This window comes from Mustelus asterias, unplaced genomic scaffold (genome assembly GCF_964213995.1).
Source record: "Mustelus asterias unplaced genomic scaffold, sMusAst1.hap1.1 HAP1_SCAFFOLD_63, whole genome shotgun sequence".
Lineage (NCBI taxonomy): Eukaryota > Metazoa > Chordata > Chondrichthyes > Carcharhiniformes > Triakidae > Mustelus > Mustelus asterias.
The window spans coordinates 1,046,458-1,066,311 of record NW_027590128.1 but is presented as its reverse complement, the minus strand read 5'-3'; the positions used below and the strand labels follow the sequence as shown (position 1 = coordinate 1,066,311).

At 44.1% G+C, this 19,854-nt stretch overlaps 3 protein-coding genes across 3 annotated transcripts in view; 1 reads left to right on the top strand and 2 right to left on the bottom strand.

Moving 5' to 3' along the window:
* LOC144483360 (uncharacterized) overlaps window positions 1-19,854 on the bottom strand; it is a 461,390-nt gene that overhangs the window by 39,592 nt on the left and 401,944 nt on the right. The window lies entirely within an intron of this gene.
* Window positions 2,689-18,145, top strand: LOC144483334 (uncharacterized). The gene is made up of 4 exons (XM_078202050.1): window positions 2,689-3,407; window positions 12,221-12,248; window positions 16,868-17,499; window positions 17,668-18,145. Exons 1-4 carry the CDS (start codon window positions 2,689-2,691, stop codon window positions 17,996-17,998), a joined length of 1,710 nt encoding a protein of 569 aa, XP_078058176.1. The 3' UTR covers window positions 17,999-18,145.
* Window positions 8,922-13,166, bottom strand: LOC144483372 (uncharacterized). Its single transcript, XM_078202090.1, has 2 exons — window positions 13,121-13,166; window positions 8,922-9,990 (listed from the first exon to the last, which is right to left on the bottom strand). The coding sequence occupies exon 2, from the start codon at window positions 9,881-9,883 to the stop codon at window positions 8,960-8,962; it is 924 nt and encodes a 307-aa protein (XP_078058216.1). The 5' UTR covers window positions 9,884-9,990; window positions 13,121-13,166; the 3' UTR covers window positions 8,922-8,959.

The window sequence follows — 19,854 nt, the reverse complement described above, 5'->3', positions numbered from 1 at the left end:
GGATGAGTCTCTCCGTGTCCCCGGGCGGTGCATTGAGAATCCGATCGCCTTCATCCCGATACCGCACCGACACTGCGCATGTTTCACTCTCAGCCCGATCCCGCCCCTCATTCAGTCCGATTGGTTGGAGCATCAGCCGCTCACCCTCTGACCTCCAGCATCTCCTCTTCCGATTGGTCCGGAATCGGTGTCAATCATTGTGTTGGCACATGCGCAGTCGGTAGAGACGGAAGGCAAGAGCTCGAGCGAGAGGTTTTAAAATGCGAGATTTACAAAGGGCGAGTGCGGATCCAGAGCCAAAAATAAATCCGTAAACATAAATAGAGCCAGCAGGTAAGTTAGAGAGGCTTCATAAGCCCTCGGCTTCACTAAACCCTCAATAAGCTTTCGGTCCCGCGTTTGCTCGGCGCTGCGATCTTTCTCCAGGAGAGACCCGAGATACCGGCCACCATCTTTATAGAGGCAATCTGCACCAAAGCGCATGCGCTGCTGCCACCTTTATACAGGGCAATGTGCACCAAAGGGCATGCGCTGCCGCCATCTTTATACAGGGCAATGTGCACCAAAGGGCATGCGCTGCCGCCATCTTTATGCGGGGCAATGTGCACTCAAGTGCATGCGCAATCTCCATGCAATCGCAGAATGTGCAACATCTGCCTCTTTACCTGCTCATTGCCCAAGGAGAAATACTCATTTCAGGTGATGCAGCATTTCACTTATACTTCCTCCAACTTGGTGAATTATATTCACTGCTCCCTTTGTGGTCTCCTTTACATTGGGGATATTCAACATACACTGGGTGACTGCTTTGTGGAAACATCTTTCACTCCAGCCCCAAGCTTGACCCCAACCTTCCGGTCACTTACCATTTCAACTCAGCGTCTTGCTCTCATGCCCACATGTCCACCCTTGGTCTGCTGCAATGCTTCAGTGATACACAATGCAAACTGAATGAAAAACACCTCATCTTCCAATTGGGCAAGTTACAGTCTTCTGGACTCAACATTGCATTCAACATCTTTAGAATGTGAACTTTCCCTTCCATCTTCACTCTCCTTTTTTGTTTTCTGTTATTCAGTTCCCCTTGGCTTGTCCCAACACAACTGCCCGACATGGCCACTGTCCCTTGTTGTTCAGTTTTGCTCCCACTGAGTACTGACCTCTGATCTTCCATTAACACATTCCGTATCTAACCTTTGCCACAGTCAACATTCTTCAATCCCTAATGATTCCATTAACACCCTCTTTTTTCTCAAGCCCCTGACATCATCGTCAATCTCTCCTTAACTCTGACCGATCACTAGCTTTCCATTCTGCCCCACCCCTCTTCAAGTTTATCATTTATATCTTTTTTATGTTCTGTAGAAGGGTCACATGGACGCAAACATTAACTTTGTTTCTCTCCACAGTTGCTCCCATTCTTGCTGAGTTTATCCAGCATTTTCTGTTTTTATGCATGATCTTTATAGGTGGCAATGAGCCATTCATAAAATGTGTGCTCACTGGGACTTTCAGATCAGCAATAATAGAATTGTAAACCCATGGTCACTCAGTAGTATGGAATTTAAGTATTGCTGATTGAAAGAGATGTGTTTTTGAAGCTTTTCATCTTGCACTCCTCCAGACAGATGCAGAAATACCATTTTTCAAAGCAAACAACAATTGCTGCTGCATGAGGAACATGTATTGACTGGTTCGACAGTCAGTTCTGATTGGTTAGGATGTTGCCATGGAGAATGCACCAGGGAACTATCACTCCTGCCTTTGTTTAGTTTCAGAAAAGGCCCATTGCTTGGACATGTTCCTTCTACATGCAGAGGACAGCTCCCTGTGTTTGACTATATATAGCTTCTCGCAAGTGTAAGTAAAACACTTTATAAGTCCAACTGATAATCGTTACAATTTGGTGTGCTTGTGTCTGTCCAGATGAGTATAAGATACAAAAGGTTTTTAGCAATACTCCAGTGTCTTAAAGGACAAAAATACAGGAGCTAGAGGGAGAGGTGAAGGGGGAGGGTTTCAGAGTTTGGGGATGAGAGACTGAAGGCATGGTCTCAAATGGTGGAGCAATTAAATAGTGAATGTACAAGAGGCCAGAATGAGAGCAGCACAGATATCTCAGCGGGTTGCGGGGCTGGAGGATAATATAGAGATAGGGAGGGATGAAGCCCTGGAGAGATTTGAACACAAAGAGGAAAATTTTAAACTAAAGACATGAGTGGGACAGGAATTTGCAACTTTGGGGATCAAGAGATCAAAGTTTTCCATAGGAACTAGAATTTCCTGTTCTTCCGGTGACGACTTTGTAAACTCTTTTTGCAGAGAATTAGAACGGGAGGATTTGCTGACGAGAAACTCAAACCAAGTATCACGTAAAGAGCCGGCAGAGTCACTCGATTAATCAAGATTTGAATATCATCAGTCTTCGAATGTGGAAGGAGAAATGTTTGTCTGTTTTGCCTGTGGGAAAAGGTTTGAAATATCAGTGTGAATGGAAAAGCACCGAGACACACACACACCCGAGTGAGAGTGTTCCAGTGAACTGACTGTGGAAAGAGCTTTAACCAGTTACACAGCCTGAAAAAACATCACACAGTTCACAGTGAGGAGAAATTGTCCACGTGTTCTGTGTGTTCATGAGGCTTCAACTGATCATCCAACCTGGAGGGACACAAGGACACCAACACCATGGAGAAACCGTGGAAATGTGGGGAGTGTGGGAAAGGATTCAATTCTCCATCCCTGCTGGAAATTCATCAGCGCAGTCACACTGGGGAGAGGCCGTTCATCTGCTCAGAGTGTGGGAAAGGATTCACTCAGTCATCCCAGTTGCTAACACACCAGCGGTTTCACACTGGAGAGAGACCATTCATCTGCTTGGAGTGTGGAAAGAGATTCACTCAGTTATCTGACCTGTCGAGACACCAGCGAGTTCACACTGGGGAGACACAGTTCACCTGCCCTGAGTGTGGAAAAGGATTCATTCAGTCATCCAATCTGCTGAAACACCAGCAAGTTCACACTGGGGAGAGACCATTCACCTGCCCTGTATGTGGGAAAGGATTCACTGGGCCCTCTGATTTGCTAAGTCACCAGCGAATTCACACTGAGGAAAAGCTGTTCAGCTGCACTTCCTGTGGAAAGAGATTCAGGTCTTCAGCCCAGCTCAGTGTACACCAGCGAGTTCACACTGGGGAGAAGCCATTCATCTGCTCTGAGTGTGGGAATAAATTTTCTCAGTTATCTCACCTGCAGACACACCAGCGAACACACACTGGAGAGAGACCATTCACCTGCTCTGAGTGTGGGAACAAATTCACTTGTTCATCGCACCTGAGGAGACACCAGCATGTTCACACAAGGGAGAGGCCATTCACCTGCTCCGAGTGTGGGAAGGGATTCACTTAGTCTGGCAGCCTGCTGCGGCACCAACGAGTTCACAATTAACTGCAGGGATTGGATTCTGCTGTTAGTGCAGTTCAATACTGACAGTTCATAAGTCCATAAGACATAGGAGCAGAATTAGGCCATTCGGCCCATCGAGTCTGCTCCGCCATTCAATCATGGCTGATTTTTTTCTCATGCCCATTCTCCTGCCTTTTCCCCATAACCCCTGATCTCTGATCTATCTCTGTCTTAAAGACACTCAATGACCTGACCTCCACAGCCTTCTGTGGCAAAGAGTTCCACAGATTCACCATTTCCTGGCTGAAGAAATTCCTCCTCATCTCTGTTTTAAAGGATTGTCCCTTTAGCCTGAGGTTGTGGCCTCTGGTTCTAGTTTTATCTAGTTTGGATTTTGTTTTGTTGATGTTAATAATCCCTGTAACTGGGCTGAAGTTTAAAATTCTCGATCTAGAGCTGATTGTGTTCTCAGGGCTGCAGCTTCCCTTTAAGAACCGCTGCCTCTGATCTTTCCCCATAACTCAGCAACTCTCATCAGAAATTAGTTTACAACAAGATTCTGAACTTTTACTTCAATCCTAAATTGATCTTTGGTACAAACTCTACAATTCAGTGTCTGAGAGGTTCCACTGATGAACATCTCCAATTAGAAAGTGCTGATTAATCCTTGCTGACAATTCTTACTGACTTGCACATTACACACAGTGACACCTCCATTATCCACCAGAAAGAAGGGGAATGAGAATTGATGGAGAATCGTGAGTTCCCAAATCTTACCCCTCCTGTGGGTCCAGAATTTCGATTTTCAAGTTTGCTGACGACACCACCATAGTGGGTCGGATCTCAAACAATGACGAGACAGAGAACAGGAATGAGATAGAGAATCTGGTGAACTGGTACGGCAACAATAATCTCTCCCTCAATGTCAACAAAACAAAGGAGATTGTCATCGACTTCAGGAAGCGTAAAGAAGAACATGTCCCTGTCTACATCAACGGGGACGAAGTAGAAAGGGTCGAGAGCTTCAAGTTTTTACATGTCCAGATCACCAACAACCTGTCCTGGTCCCCCCATGCCGACACTATAGTTAAGAAAGCTCACCAGTGCCTCTACTTTCTCAGAAGACTGAGGAAATTTGGCATGTCAGTTACGACTCTCACCAACTTTTACAGATGCACCAAAGAAAGCATTCTTTCTGGTTGTATCACAGCTTGGTCTGGCTCCTGCTCTGCCCAAGACGCAAGAAACTACAAAAGGTCGTGAATGTAGCCCAATCCATCACGCAAACCAGCCTCCCATCCATTGACTCTGTCTACACTTCCCGCTGCCTCGGCAAAGCAGCCAGCATAATTAAGGACCCCATGCACCCCAGACATACTTTCTTCCACCTTCTTTCCTCGGGGAAAAAGATACAAAAGTTTGAGGTCACATACAACTGACTCAAGAACAGCTTCTTCCCTGCTGCCATCAGACTTTTGAATGCACCTACCTCACATTAAGTTGATCCTTCTCTGCACCCTAGCTATGACTGGCTGTGATTGTAACACTACATTCTGCACTCTCTCGTTTCCTTCTTTATGAACAGTATGCTTGTCTGTATAGCGCACAAGAAACAATACTTTTCACTGTATACTAATACATGTGACAATAAATCAAATCAAATCAAAAAAGTATTCCCCTCAGCTCGGGAGTGCACACAAGTTCCAATCCAAGTACTAGGCTGTAAAAAAAAAATCACTGTCCGATAACCCTATAAAATCTTAAGAAATTTCTGGATTATTATAGAAGTAGCTCACTGTCTTATGAAGAAAGCTTCTACAGCAGGTTACTGGCTGACAAACACAGGACAGACCAGTTAACTCTGTTTGCAGCACAGGCCTTCGATCTCATGACCCTCATGTAATCTAACTGTCTGCGTGAAGGTTAAAACAGGCTCTCGAGAGCGAAGAGATTTTGAAGTGATCCGTACTGGCTTCAGCCCAACACCCGCACTCTGGCTCACAACAGTTAACCATTCAGAGGAGACTGCAGCCACCAGCTACAGAGACCAGCACTCTCTCTGTGTCACCCTGTTTGTCCTCTGGGACTGGTAAATCATTCTCACCTGTCAGTTTGTGGGTTTTTCCTGTTTATTTGCCTTCTGCATCACACTTAAACTGTTGTTCCTCAATGAACTACTTTAAGTCACTTCTGAGCTCAACACCCTTTTTGGGTAATCTGTGATTTGTGAAGCTAAATCTTACAAGTGGTGTTCGGAGTGGGATCAGTTTTCGTTAAACATGAATGGAGAAGTTCCTAAGTGAAGCCAGGACGATACAATGGCACTGCCTCATTACAGGGAATGACTGATAGATAGTCTGAGAGAAAACAGGCCGGCCGGGGGTGAGAGATATCCTGTGGATTGGAGAAGAGGGTGACACGGATTACGAGTATATCCTCAATAGGATTTCTAAACCGGTTCACAAAGGACAAATTGATGAGGTCCAGAATCAGTTAGAAAATATCCACAAGGTGGATGCAAGTGAACAGAGACCTGGAGAATCTTTAAAGTTCGTGCATGAACGTGTGTTTGAACCAGATGTATTTACAGCATGTCAATAATTTAGAATTGTGAAAGATGATCTGCAGGTGGGGAGGATGAATCGAAGTCAACAGTTATCACACTTACTGGAAAAGTTTTGACATTTACTCTCGATGGCAGCTTATGGATTTGTGTGGCTGATTCTGATCATTCGAGTAGCTTCAGTCTGTTATCCAGGGAATGTCATTCAGAAATTAGGAAAGCAAGCTTGGAAACAGCTTAAAATGGTGAGGTTCGTCTGAAATCAGTTGAGATGTCAATAAGGATAATCCCTCTCTTGGTGGGGACATCTTTAAGAAATCACCAATAACCTTATATAAATCTTTGGAAATGTATTGACTATTATGGGGGTCTCTCTCTCACTCCTTTTCTTATCAGGAAAGCTTCCTGGGTTGATAAACACAGGACAGTGTGGACCTGTTGTCTCTGCCAAAGACACTTCTGTAGCACAGAACCTGAAACAAGACAAACTTGATCGGCTTGGGGGGTTGTCATGACCCACGTGGAAACCAACTGTCTGAGTAACGATTAAGCCGGATGTCCGAGCAAGCGATGAGCCACAAAATGACTTCATGAATATTCGATGGGAATAGGAGGGATTACCTTGATTATCTGTGCTTGACTAATGGACAATTGAATAAGTGATTGATGTAAGACCCCAAAAATAAGGTTTATGAATGGGCCTTTGAGAGGGTAAATCACATCAGACAGCAAAGAACTTCTCAAAGTGATCCATCCATCCACATTTGTCCCTCTTCATTGGAGGTGTGAGAAACAGGTTTATAGATGTGGCCTAATGTACAATGAATGATGACACTTTAAAATGGAAATTCCACACAAGTTGCTGAAATCGAGTGTCTGTTGCCATGGCTACAGAGTAGGTTTGTGAATGTGCCAAAGACTCACAAGCAGAGCGATCAGTCTCAATCACTTTTGAAAGTTACTGTTGGATCTCCACCAGTCATTCAGACAATGTGTTCCAGATCGTCATAATTCACTGAGTAAAATAATCTCTCATCTCCATCCTGGATATTTTGCTAATTATTTTAAATCCGGGTTCTGTGGTTACCAACCATCCCCACAATGGAAACAATTTCTCCCGATGGAGATGGAAAATGTTTTTTTTAAATCCACACCTCTATTAAATCATTCCTTAACCTTCTCAGCTTGAATAAGAACAATCCCAGCTGCTGCAGTCTCTCCACAGAACTAAAACGTCTCATCCCTGATACTATTCTGGGAAATTTTCCCTGCCCCCTCTCCAAGACCTTGACATCTTTCCCAAAGTGCGGTGCTCAGCATTGAACACAATATTTCAGCTGGGGATTAATCAGTGATTTATAAAGATTTACTATAATTGTCTTGCTTTTGTACTCCATGTCTCCATTAATAAACGGAGGACCTATTAGTTTTATATTTAAACAGATTGATCAACTTGTCCTGTCACAGTAAAGCATTTGTGTACATCCACTCCCAGGTCACTGCATTCCTGCACTCTGTTTAAAATTGTCCCACTTAGTTTATTCTGCCTCTCCTCATTCTTCCTTCCAAAATCTATCATTGATTGTGAATCACTTTGGGATGTTCTAAGGGTGTGAATGTTTCTGAATGAACACAAGAACTTTCTTTCTCTTTTACAGCTGATTTTGATTTTGTAGATTTTGCTCCAAAGATTAAGTAGGGATTGATATTCAAAGTTAATTACGTGACTGATCAGGAACAACTTTAGCTGGGAGTGAGTGAATTGAAATTTAAGTTAGTTTATTTGGTTGGCCAAAAAGATTTGAATCAGTGAATTGAGAGGAAAGATCCCAGACAGCGGTTCTTCAAGGTCCACTGCAGGCCTGACAGCTCGATCAGCTCAGGAGAGCTCAACAACTCCACAGACTGTCCACAGGGGAGTTCCCCTGCTGCAGTGGGACCAACATTCCTGTCTTAACTAACACTACCATGGGTTAATCGGTCTGACTGCTGTTTGTGGAATCTTACTGTGTACAAACTGACTTGAGAAACAGTAACAGCTTGTATAAGGTGTTGGTGAGGCCACACCTGGAGTACTATGTACAGTTTTGGTCTCCTTATTTGAGAAAGGATATCCTGACACTGGAGGGGGTGCAGAGGAAATTCATGAGGTTGATTCTGGAATTGAGGGGGTTGGCTTATGGGGAAAGACTTTGTGAACTGGGACTATACTCATTGGAATTCAGAAGAATGAGGGGAGATCTTATAGAAACATATCAAAGATTATGAAGGGAATGGATAAGATAGAAATAAGGAGGTTGTTTCCATTGGCAGGTGAAACTAGAACTAGGGGTCATGGCCTCAAAATAAGGCAGAGCAGATTTAGGACTGAGTTGAGGAGGAACTTGTGAATCAGTGGAATTCCCTGCCCACTGAAGCAGTTGAGGCTACCTCATTGAATGTTTTTAAGGCCAGATAGATAAGTTTGAACAGTAAATGAATTAAGGGTTATGGACAGTGGGCGGGTAAGTGGAGCTGAGTCCACAAAAAGATCAATGATCTTATTAAATGGCAGAGCAGGCTCAAGGGACCAGATGACCTACACCTGCTCTTAGTTCTTATGTCTTTATAGAACGTGTTTAATGTAACAAAACATTCCACTATGCTTCAGAGGAGTTTGAGAAAGAAAAAACTGACACGGAGTCACATGGGACAATATTCGGATAAATGGACAAAACCTTGATTGGAGAGGCAGATTTTAACAATCACCCTTAACCAGGAGAGAGTGTTGGAGAGGACAGAGAGCTTGAGGGAGCCTTTGAAAAGGAACTAACTTGTGTTTGTGATGTTAAAAGATTCAGACATTGGTATTTAACACAAAGCTGATTTATTTGACTTTTATCGAGAATATTAACATCTATAAGTGGGCTAGAGTTTATTATCAGCAGAAATAGACCCTGATCAGCAATGTTCATTCCTGACTTGATTAACCACAAAATCTAATCATTGTAGTTACTCATGAATTCGCTGGTGGGTCAGCAGGTCAGATGACTGAGTGAATCCCTTCCCACACTCGGAGCAGATGAACCGCCTCTCGCCAGAGTGAATTCGCTGGTGTCTCAGCAAGTGCGATGAGGTAGTGAATCCCTTTCCACACTTGGAGCATGTGAACGGTCTCTCCCCAGTGTGAACAAGCTGATGTGTCAGGAGGTCAGATGATCGAGTGAATCCCTTCCCACATTGGGAACAGGTAAACGGTTTCTCTTCAGTGTGGCCTCGCTGGTGTGTCAGCAGGTTGCATAACTGAGTGAATCCCTTCCCACAGTCAGAGCAGGTGAACGGCCTCTCCCCAGTGCGAACTCTCTGGTGTACAGTGAGATGAGATGAATGTCTGAACCCAGTCCCACAATGAGAGCACCTGAATGGTTTCTCATCAGTGTGAACACGTTGATGGGACAACAGTTCCCTGGAACTTTTAAAACATTTCCCGCAGTCTGAACATTTAAAAGGTTTCTGGTCAGTGTGAACTTGCTGGTGAGCCAGCAGATGAGACAAATGAGGGAATTTCTTTCCACATCTGGAGCAGGTAAATGGTTTCTCCCCTGAGTGAACTCGCTGGTGTGTCCGTAAGTTGGATGACTGAGTGAATCCCTTCCCACACTCAGAACAGGTGAATGGTCTCTCCCCAGTGTGAACTCGCTGGTGTATAATTAGCTGGGATAAGTGACTGAATCCTTTCCCACACTCAGAGCAGCTGATTGGTCTTTCCCCAGTGTGAGCACACTGGTGAGTTTCCAGCTCAGCTGAGGAGCTGAATACTTCTGCACATTCCTCACATTTGTGCTTTGACAGATCAGATGATTGGTTGAAGCCTCGTCCACACACAGAACACGTGTATGGTTTCTCCCCACTGTGACGAATGCTTTCTCCTTCCATGTTCAAAATCCAATAATATTCAGGCTACGATATTAAGGGTGACTCCGTCAGATCCTGATGTGATGTTTTGTTTGAGACCAGACTGCAAATCCTCCCCTTCTAAAACCCTGTGAAATTGATTTAAAACAGAAAAAAGGGAGTGAGAGAGAACTCACAACAACACAAAGGCAGGTTGTCAAATTGAGCTGAATGAATCTGGTAATTTCTGGGGCCAGCAGGAGGAAAAAGTCACCATGAAGCTGCTGGATTGTCATAAAAACCCAGTTGCTTCTCCATGTGGACATGGAGAGAATGTGCAAATTCCACATAAAGTCAAATAGAAATATTCAGAATGTCACAAAGACGAGTGAACTGTCCAATTAATCCCATTCACTCTGCCAATTTACCTTCTGCAAGTATTTATCCCATTCCCTTTGAAAGTTACTATCAAACCTGCTTCTAGCACCTGTCAGTTTGTGCATTCCAGATCACATCAAATTATTGTGTAAAACAATCTCCTTATCATGCCCTAAAGTTAGGCTGTCAATTATGTTAAATCTCTGTGTCCTCTGCTTACAGACCCTCCTGCTCCTGGGAAATAGATTCTCTCCATTGACAGACCCTCCTGTTCCTGGGAAACAGTTCCTCTCCATTGACACTATCATAAATCATTTGTCATTTTAAACATCTCTATTAAATCTCCCCATCATATTCCCTGATCTAAAAACCCGCGTTTTTCCTGTCCTGAAGAATCATATGGACTCAAAATGTTAACTGTTTCTCTCTGAACAGATGCTGCAGGACCTGCCGAGGTTTTCTGTTTTTCTCCCTGATTTTCCTTCCATAATCAATCAGAAACCCTTCATGATTTTGAACATCTTGATTAAATAGGAACACACAAAGCCTGAGAAAGATACAGAGGAGAGACAGAAAGACTGAGAGAAAAATTGAGAGAGATTTTAAAAAGCAGAAAGTTGAGGTTGTCAAAGATAAAAGCTGAGAAACAGAGGAAACAAGCAACACAGAATGATATAAAATATAAAGGAGCAGGCTATCAGTTCCCGGCTATGGGGATCAGAGCGAACTCTGACTGATCCACAAACACAGCTGGTTATATCTGGGAATGGAAACTCTGAACAGAAATAACTGGCTCATTTGTAAATGTCACCACAATGTGACCTGTGAGACTCTGCCCCGACTCTGTGGACAGATAAAGGTCACATTGACAGATGTTCTCACGAGATTCTGGTCCCTGGATTTATTTTCTGCTCAGAAATGAGATGTGAGGTTTGGAACCGGCAGCAGAGAAACAGGAAGTTGTATTACCTGAGAATGAAACAGCCAGAGTCAGTTTGATGTTATCACCATGAACGGTCTTCCTGTCTGTGAGGGTGAACTCACCCTGACAGCATCAAGAACAACCACATAGATTGCTACTGGTCTCAGCATTACATTCACCTCCATTCCCATGTTAAACAATAAATATGCATTCTCTCTACTTTCTGACAGCCAATCTTCTATCAGAAGCAGTGCAGGGGGTAATATGTTACCCCCTGCACTACTAGCTTTTGTTTTCCATGATAACCTTTGCTGTGGCACCTTATCACATGTTTTCTGGAATTCAATTCAGCAGATCCACAGGTTCCCTTCTATCCACACGTTACTTCTTCAAAGAACTACAATTGGTTAAACACAATTTCCCTTTCATTAAACTATGCTAACTCTTCCTGATTACCTTGAGTTTTTCAAAGTGGCCAGCTATAATCTCTTTAATGATTGATTCTAACATCTTCCCCACAACAGATGTCTATCGAACTGGCCTAAATTTCCTGTCTTATGCCACCATCGTTCTTGAATTAGAGGGCTTATATTTGCTACTTTCCAGTCTGATGGAACCTCTCCAGAATCTAGGGAACTTTGGAAAATTAACACCAACAAATCTACTGTCACTATCTCATTAACCACCTTCTTAAGATGCTAGAATGAATTCCATCATGACCCAGAGACTTGTCAGTTGCAGCTCCATCAGTTTGCTCAGTACAGCTTCCCACGTCATTGTAATTTCTCCTAGTTCCTCTCTCCCTTCCACCTCCCGATTTACAGCTAGGACTGGCTGGTTTTGTATTTTCTATAGTGAAGATAGAAGCAAAGATTTGTTTATTTCATTGGCCATTTATTATCTATTATTACTCCCCATTCTCAAGAGAGCCAACACTCACCTTATTCCTCTTTTCCTTTTTAATGCCTATAGAAACTCTTGCTATTCATTTTTACATTCACAGCTAACTTCCTCTCATACTCTAATGTTTTTCTTCCAATTAACCTTTTAGTCATTCTCTGCTTTTCTTTATATTCCAGCCAATCATCTGACCTGCCGCTCACCTGTGTAGCTATACACTTTTCCCTTAAGTTTGATGCTTTGAGGAAGAAGGAGACAGGGAGATGGAGAGCCCTTCAAAAGGAACTATTTAAAAATAATAACAATTCGTGGGGTGCGGGCATTGCTGGCAAGACCAGCATTTGTTGCCCAACTTTTGAGATTCCCATCGGAGCTGTAAACATTTAGATTAAATCCCACCATCAAAAAATTATTTCCCAGCTGAATGTGAAAATTGACTCACTCAGTCATCCCATTTACTGATACAACAGCACAATTACACCAGAGCAAGACCACTCAAACACTTAACATTTGCAAAGGGATTTCCTCAGTAGTTAACTTTAAAAGCTCAAAGCATTTTAAATACTCCTCTTATTGGCGAGGGATAGATTAACTGTTCTGTCTATGAGGGCACAAATCACTTGTTCACCCCAACGAGTTCACATTTAAATGCAGGTGATTGTAATGTTATCAATCACACCCAGGACAGAAGTGTACTGGAATACCTATGCTGCTTAGTTGCTGTATGAAGTGATGTAACACATTTGAACCTTGGCCTAATGGTACCAATCATAATCAGATCGCAAATCATATTTTCTATTGAACGACATGCGTTTGAATGGCGAGGTGGTTACCCAACATTCTCTGCGGGTGAGACTGTGCCCTATCCAACAGTACTGCAATTGTTACGCAAGCGGGGTACCTGGCACTGACTGGAACATGCGCAGTGTCTGACTCTGACCAGAGCATGCGCATTCCGGGCTGCGACTGGAGCTGCGAGGAGCCGGAAAGAAATAATGGAGTGAGGTTCAGTAATGGAGCCGCTGGGTGACCGGGGAGGGATAGAAGCAGCGGAGTGGGCTGGGAGGCTTCATAAATACCTGTGGATGCCTCAATCCAGATAACATGTTCCCGGTATCGTTTCAAGCGGTACAGAACATGGTCGGAGCTGAGCGGCTCCAGGCCCGGGTTACCGGCCGCCATCTTTATAGGAACAATGTGCAGCAGGGCGCATGCGCTGTGAGCCTGGACCAGTTACCAACTCTCCCGGATTGGACTGGAGTCTCCAGGAATTTTTTATTTGTCCAGGGAATGTGGGAGTCGCTGGCTGGACCAGTATTTATTGTCCATCCCGAATTGTCCTTGAATTGAGTGGTTTGCTAGGCCATCTCAGAGGGCATTTTAAGAGGCAACCACATTGCTGTGGAGATATATTGGAGACTAGAACGGGTCAGGATGGCAGATATTTTTCCTAATTCATTCACACTGTGGGTGTCCCTGGCTGGACCAGCATTCATCACCCATTCCTATTTGTCCTTGAACTAAGTTTCAGAGGACATTTTAAGAGTCAACCACATTGCAGTGGATCTCGAGTCACATATAGGCTAGACCAGGTAAGGAGAGCAGATTTCCTTCCCTCAAAGACATTAGTGAACTAGATGGGTTTTTACAACAACGAACAATGATTTCATGGTCATCAGTAGGCTTTTAGTTCCAGATTTTAATTATATTCAAAATTCACCATACCATAGGATCATAGAATCCCCGCAGTGCAGAAGGAAGCCATTTGGCCCACCACCCAGCCCTATCCCTGTAACCCTGTACATTTAGCATGGCTAGTCCACCTAACCGACACATCTTTGAACTGTGGGATTCAAACCTGCATCTCTGGAAAATTGTCTGCACATTAAAAAATATACTTTTTTGTAATTTCGTTTGAATATTTCTCTTCACTGGGTATTAAAATATTGACAATAGATAAAAGTTGTTTGGTTGACCATCAATCGTCCTGTAACGTGATGAGTCTTTTTCCTTTCCAATTGGCCTAGGAAGGCAGTGTGGAATGAGGTTGGAGGATGGGGGCAACATAAAAGATGTGATAAAACCTCCAGGAATACATTTAATCACAGTTGGCGATTATGGAGTAGAGAATGTTGTGAATTTCTATCCTGGACAGACAGTGATGGTTTCTGTAAATTTACAGGGTGCTGGAAGTGGAGAATTGACAGACGCGAAACACAAATCAAACATCACATCGTGATCTGACGGAGTCACTCGAAAAAATCAGGATCTGGATATCAGCAGCTTCTGAATGTGGAAGGTAACAGGTTTGTCGATTCTGTCTGAGAGAGAAGATTTCAGGTCTCAGTGTGACTGGAAAAGCCCTGAGATTCACAAATCCTGGAGAACTGTGCTTGGTTCTGAGCAACATACCTTAGGGCTTTGGAGGGAGTGTAGCACAGATTTGCCTGAGTGATATTTGAACTCCCCAGGTTAAATCACAAGGTGAGATTACAGGAAGTCATTATAGCACAGAGGAGGCCATTTGGCCCATTGAGTCCATGTCATCTGTCTAGAGCAATCCAGTCCCATTCCCCTGCTCTATCCTCATATCTTTGCAGATTTTTTTTCCTCCAATGTCTATCTAATTTCCTTTTGAAATTATTCATCATGTCCATTTCCACCCCAATCATGGGCAGCAAGTTTTGGGTCATTAGCACTCACTGTCTAAAAACACTCTTCCTCACATCTCCTGTACTAAAGAACAAAACAAAGAACAAAGAAAATTATAGTGCAGGAACAGGCCCTTTGGCCCTCCAAGCCTGCATCACCTTGCTGCCTGACTGAACTAAAACCCCCTACCCTTCCAGGGACCATATCCCGCTATTCCCATCCTATTCATGTATTTGTTAAGACACCCCTTAAAAGTCACTATCAGATCTGCTTCCACTACCTCACCCGGCAGTGAGTTCCAAGCACCCACCACCCTCTGTGTAAAAAAACTTGCCTCGTACATTTCCTTTAAAACTTGCCCCTCGCACCTAAACCTGTGACCCCTAATAATTGACTCTTCCACCCTGGGAAAAAGCTTCTGATTATCCACTCTATCCATGCCCCTCATAATCTTGTAGACTTGTATCAGGTCATCCCTCAACCTCCGTCGTTCCAGTGAGAATAAACCAAGTTTCTTCAACCTCTCCTCATAGCTAATGCCCTCCATACCAGGCAACATCCTGGTAAATCTTTTCTGTACCTTCTCCAAAGCCTCCACATCCTTCTGGTAGTGTGGCGACCAGAATTGAACACTATATTCCAAGTGCAGCCTAACTAAGGTTCTATAAAGCTGCAACACGACTTGCCAATTTTTAATCTCAATGCCCCAGCCGATGAAGACAAGCATGCCGTATGCCTTCTTGACTACCTTCTCCACCTGCGTTGCCACTTTCAGTAACCTGTGTGCCTGTACACCCAGATCCCTCTGCCTATCAATACCCTTAAGGGTTCTGCCATTTACTGTAAAGAAGCATTTGAGTTGATGTAACATTGAGATTCGCAAAATGTTGAGCAATCATGTAGACTTTGCTCATGTTTAATGAGAAAGATCCAACAGTGTTTCGGCCCGATTTCGAACCAGGCACCTTTCGTGTGTGAAGCGAACATGATAACACGACAGAAGCAACTGTTTACATACAAATTAGGAGCAGCAGTCGGCCACTCGGCCCCGCTCTCCCATTCAGTAAGATTGTGGCTGATCTCATTTTAATCTCAACTTCACGTTCCTGCCTACTCCCGATAACCTTCCACCTCCTTGCTTATCAAGAATCTATCCAGCTCTGCTGTAAGATATTCAAGGACTCTGCCTCAACCACCTTTGCAGGAAGAATGTTCCAAAGTCTCTCAATCCTTTGAGAAAAAATTCCTCATCTCTAATTTAGATGGGTGACTCCTTACTTTGTGGTGCCTAGTTTAAAATTCTCCCACAAGAGGAAATGTCCTTTCCACATCCACCCTGTCAAGTCCCCTCAGGATCTTATATGGTTCAATCAAGATTTTACCCAAAAGCTTAAATCTGTCCCCCTGGTCCTTGTACGATCAGCAAATGGAATCAGATTTTCTTTATCCACCTGATCGAAACCTGTCAGAATCTTGTGTACCTGAATCAAATCTCCCCTCAACTTCCTTTACTGGAACCATTCTGGTAAATCTCCTCTGCACCTTCTCAAGGATCTTTATATCCTTCCTGAAGAGCGGTGACCAGAGCTTTATAAATATTCAGAATAACTTCCCTGTTTATAGACCAATATCACACTTTATGAAGCTCGGGATCAAATTTGCTTTGCTAATTACTCTCTTAATATGTCTTGTAGAAATACAAACTCCCTCTCCTTCACCTCTTTCTATCTCCTCCCATCGAGGCCAGTTGGGTTTTTGTGACAATCCGGCAGTTTTCATGGTCAATGTTTCTCAGCGCCGGCCCCACAAATTCCCAGATTGATTCAGATCAATTTGACAAGTTGCCTGTGTGTTTCTGTGGGCTCTCTCTCACTCACTCCGTCTCTCCTGTTTTAAATCAGTTTTACAGGGGGTTAGAAGGGGAGAGTTTGACAAGCTGCCTGTGTGTTTCTGTGGGCTCTCTCTCTCTCACTCCATGTCTCCTGTTTTAAATCAGTTTTACAGGGTGTTAGAAGGGGAGAGTTTGACAAGCTGCCTGTGTGTTTCTGTGGGCTCTCTCGCTCTCACTCCGTGTCTCCTGTTTTAAATCAGTTTTACAGGGTGTTAGAAGTGGAGAGTTTGCCGTTGGGAAGCTGATGGAGTGGCTCAATTTATCGTAACTTTGATATCATCAGATTTGGAACATGGAAGGAAAAAGCACATTTCACAGTGGGGAGAATCCGTACACGTGTTGTGTGTGTGGACACGGCTTCAGACAATCATCTGACCTGTTGAGACACAATTGTAGTCACACTGAGGAGAAACTGTGGAAATGTGGGGACTGTGGGAAGGGGTTCATTTCCCCATCCAAGCTGGAAATGCATTGGCGCAGTCACACTGGGGAGAGGCCATTTACCTGCCCCACATGTGGGAAGGGATTCACTCAGTCATCCTCTCTGTTCACACACCAGCGAGTTCACTCCAGCGAGAGGCCATTCACCTGCTCCGAGTGTGGGAAGGGATTCACTATTTCAGCCCACCTGCTGAGTCACCAGCGAGTTCACACTGAGGAGAGACCTTTCAGGTGTCCAGACTGTGGGAAGTGTTATAAAAGTTCTGGGGAGCTGATGCGCCATCAACGTGTTCACACTGAGGAGAGACCATTCAGGTGCTCTCACTGTGGGACTGGGTTCAGACGATCGTCTGACCTCACTGTTCACCAGCGAGTTCACTCTGGGGAGAGACCGTTCACCTGCTCCGAGTGTGGAAAGAGATTCATTCAGTCATCTGACCTGCTGAAACACCAGCGAGTTCACACTGGGGAGAGGCCATTTATCTGCTCTGAGTGTGGGAAGGGATTCACGACCTCATCTATCCTGCTGACACACCAGCGAGTTCACACAGACAAGAAACCTTTTAAATGTTCAGAATGTGAGAAATGCTACAAAACCTCTGAGAAACTGACTTCCCATCAGCTTTTTCACACTGACGAGAGACCTTTCAGATGCTCTCACTGTGAGGCTGGGTTCAGACGATCAATTCAACTAACTGCACACCAGCGAGTTCACACTGACCAGAGACCTTTTAAATGCTCAGATTGTGGGAAGTGCTTTAAAAGTTCTGGGGAACTGACACGACATCAACGTGTTCACACTGAGGAGAGACCGTTCAGGTGCTCTCACTGTGGGACTGGGTTTGTGCGATCATCTCAACTCTCTGTACACCAGCGAATTCACACTGGGGAGAGACCATTCACCTGCTCTGAGTGTGGGAAGGGATGTACGACTACATCCCACCTGCTCAGACACCAGAGAGTTCACAAGTAACTACAGTGATTAAATTTTGCTGTTACTCACATTCAGGACTGAACCATCTTCATAATGTTCTGTTTATGCTGATAATAAATGCCAGCCACTTGTCGAGGCTAATATTCCGGTTAAAAAGTCAATTAAATCAGCTTTGTGTTACAAACACAGACTGTGTTGAATCTTTTTAATTTCTCTGAACATAATTCAGTTCTTATTGAATTGCTCTCCCTCCCCCCTGTCTCCTCCATCCTCACCTCCAACAACAAGTATGAGGAGCTCATGGAGCTTCTCTGTCACTAAGATGGAGACAATCTGATCAGCTGCCTCTGCTGCTTCCCTCCCTTCCACTAGCTCACCGGCCAAACTGTCTGTAAATTTCCTCCTTTCCCGAGCCCTGAACCCATCCCTTTCTCTAGTTTCTCTGTCATTTCCCCTCATGTCCTCTCAGGGCTCATCTCATCCATGAGACTCACCTCTTGCTCCATCGACCTTATTCGCACTAAATCATCCACTAAACTACTGATCTCCAACTTCCCTTTGGTCATTGACTATATTGAGTTTTCACTCTTCAGGTACTGATTCTCTGTCCTTCTGCTTCTCAGAAAACAAACTCTTGACCCCACCATCCTTACAATCTATTCCCCCATCTCCAGCCTCCCTTTCCCCTCCAAACTCCCTGAACGTGCTGTCACCTCCAAAATCCCTGTCCATCCTTCCCAGAACGCCTTGTTTGAATCCCTCCACAACACTGAAACAGGAGAGACAAACAGAATCTTACCTGGAGAGAAAGACAGACAATCAGGGAGCTGAGGTCCAGTACGGATATGATCATAAAACCAGAAGACAAGGATAGCAACACTGTCATTCTGGACAGACAACAATACTTGTTGGAAGCAGACAGACAATTAACGTGGATCACTACACCAAGCCCCCTAGACCCATATACCAGAGACAGGAAGGAGAATTGGAGACAGGCTGGAAGAACTCAGTCACATTAACCAAAAATAGATGGAACATCTGGGAGGATAACAGCCAAAACCAGGGAATTCCAGCGCTCTCAAAAATACACAAACACCCAAACAACATGGACAGAACCAGGAGAAACACCTCCAGACAGACCCATCCACTCAGACTGTGGGAGCCTGGTAGTGGATAGATCAGAATACTTTCCAGGTGATATGAAGTTCAATACAGTGGATATCCAAAGAGACTTGGGGGTTCAGGTGCACCCATCTTTAAAATGCCACAAACAGGTTGAGAAAATAATCAAGAAGGCTAATGGAAAGCTGGTCTTTATATTGAGAGAACTGGAGGACAGAAGTTATTCTGCAGCTATACAAAACACTGGTTGGACCCTATTTGGAGTACTGTGAGCAGATCTGCGCGCCACACCTTAGGGAGGATATTTTGGTCTTGGAGGGAGTGCAGCGCAGGTTTGCAGGAATGATACCTGGGCTTCAGGGGTTTAATTATGAGGAGAGATTATACAAATTGGACCTGTTTTCTCGAGAATTTAGAAGGTTAAGGGGTGATCTGATCAAAGTCTTCAAGGTGTAAACAGGAAAAGACAGGGTAGATGAAGATAAATTATTTCCACTGGTTGGAGATTCTCGAGCCAGGAGGCAGTCTAAAAATTAGGGCCATACTGTTCAGGAGGGATGTTAGGAAGCACTTCCACACAGAAAGGGTGGTAGAGGTTTGGAACTCTCTTCCACAAAAGGCCGTTGATGCTCGGTCAGTTGCTATCTTTAAATCTTGAGATAGATACATTGTTTGTTAAGCAAAGGTATTAAGGGATATGGGTGAAAGGCAAGTATACGGAGTTAGGCCACTGAACAGCCACGATCTCATTGAATGGCGGAATGAGCTCGAGG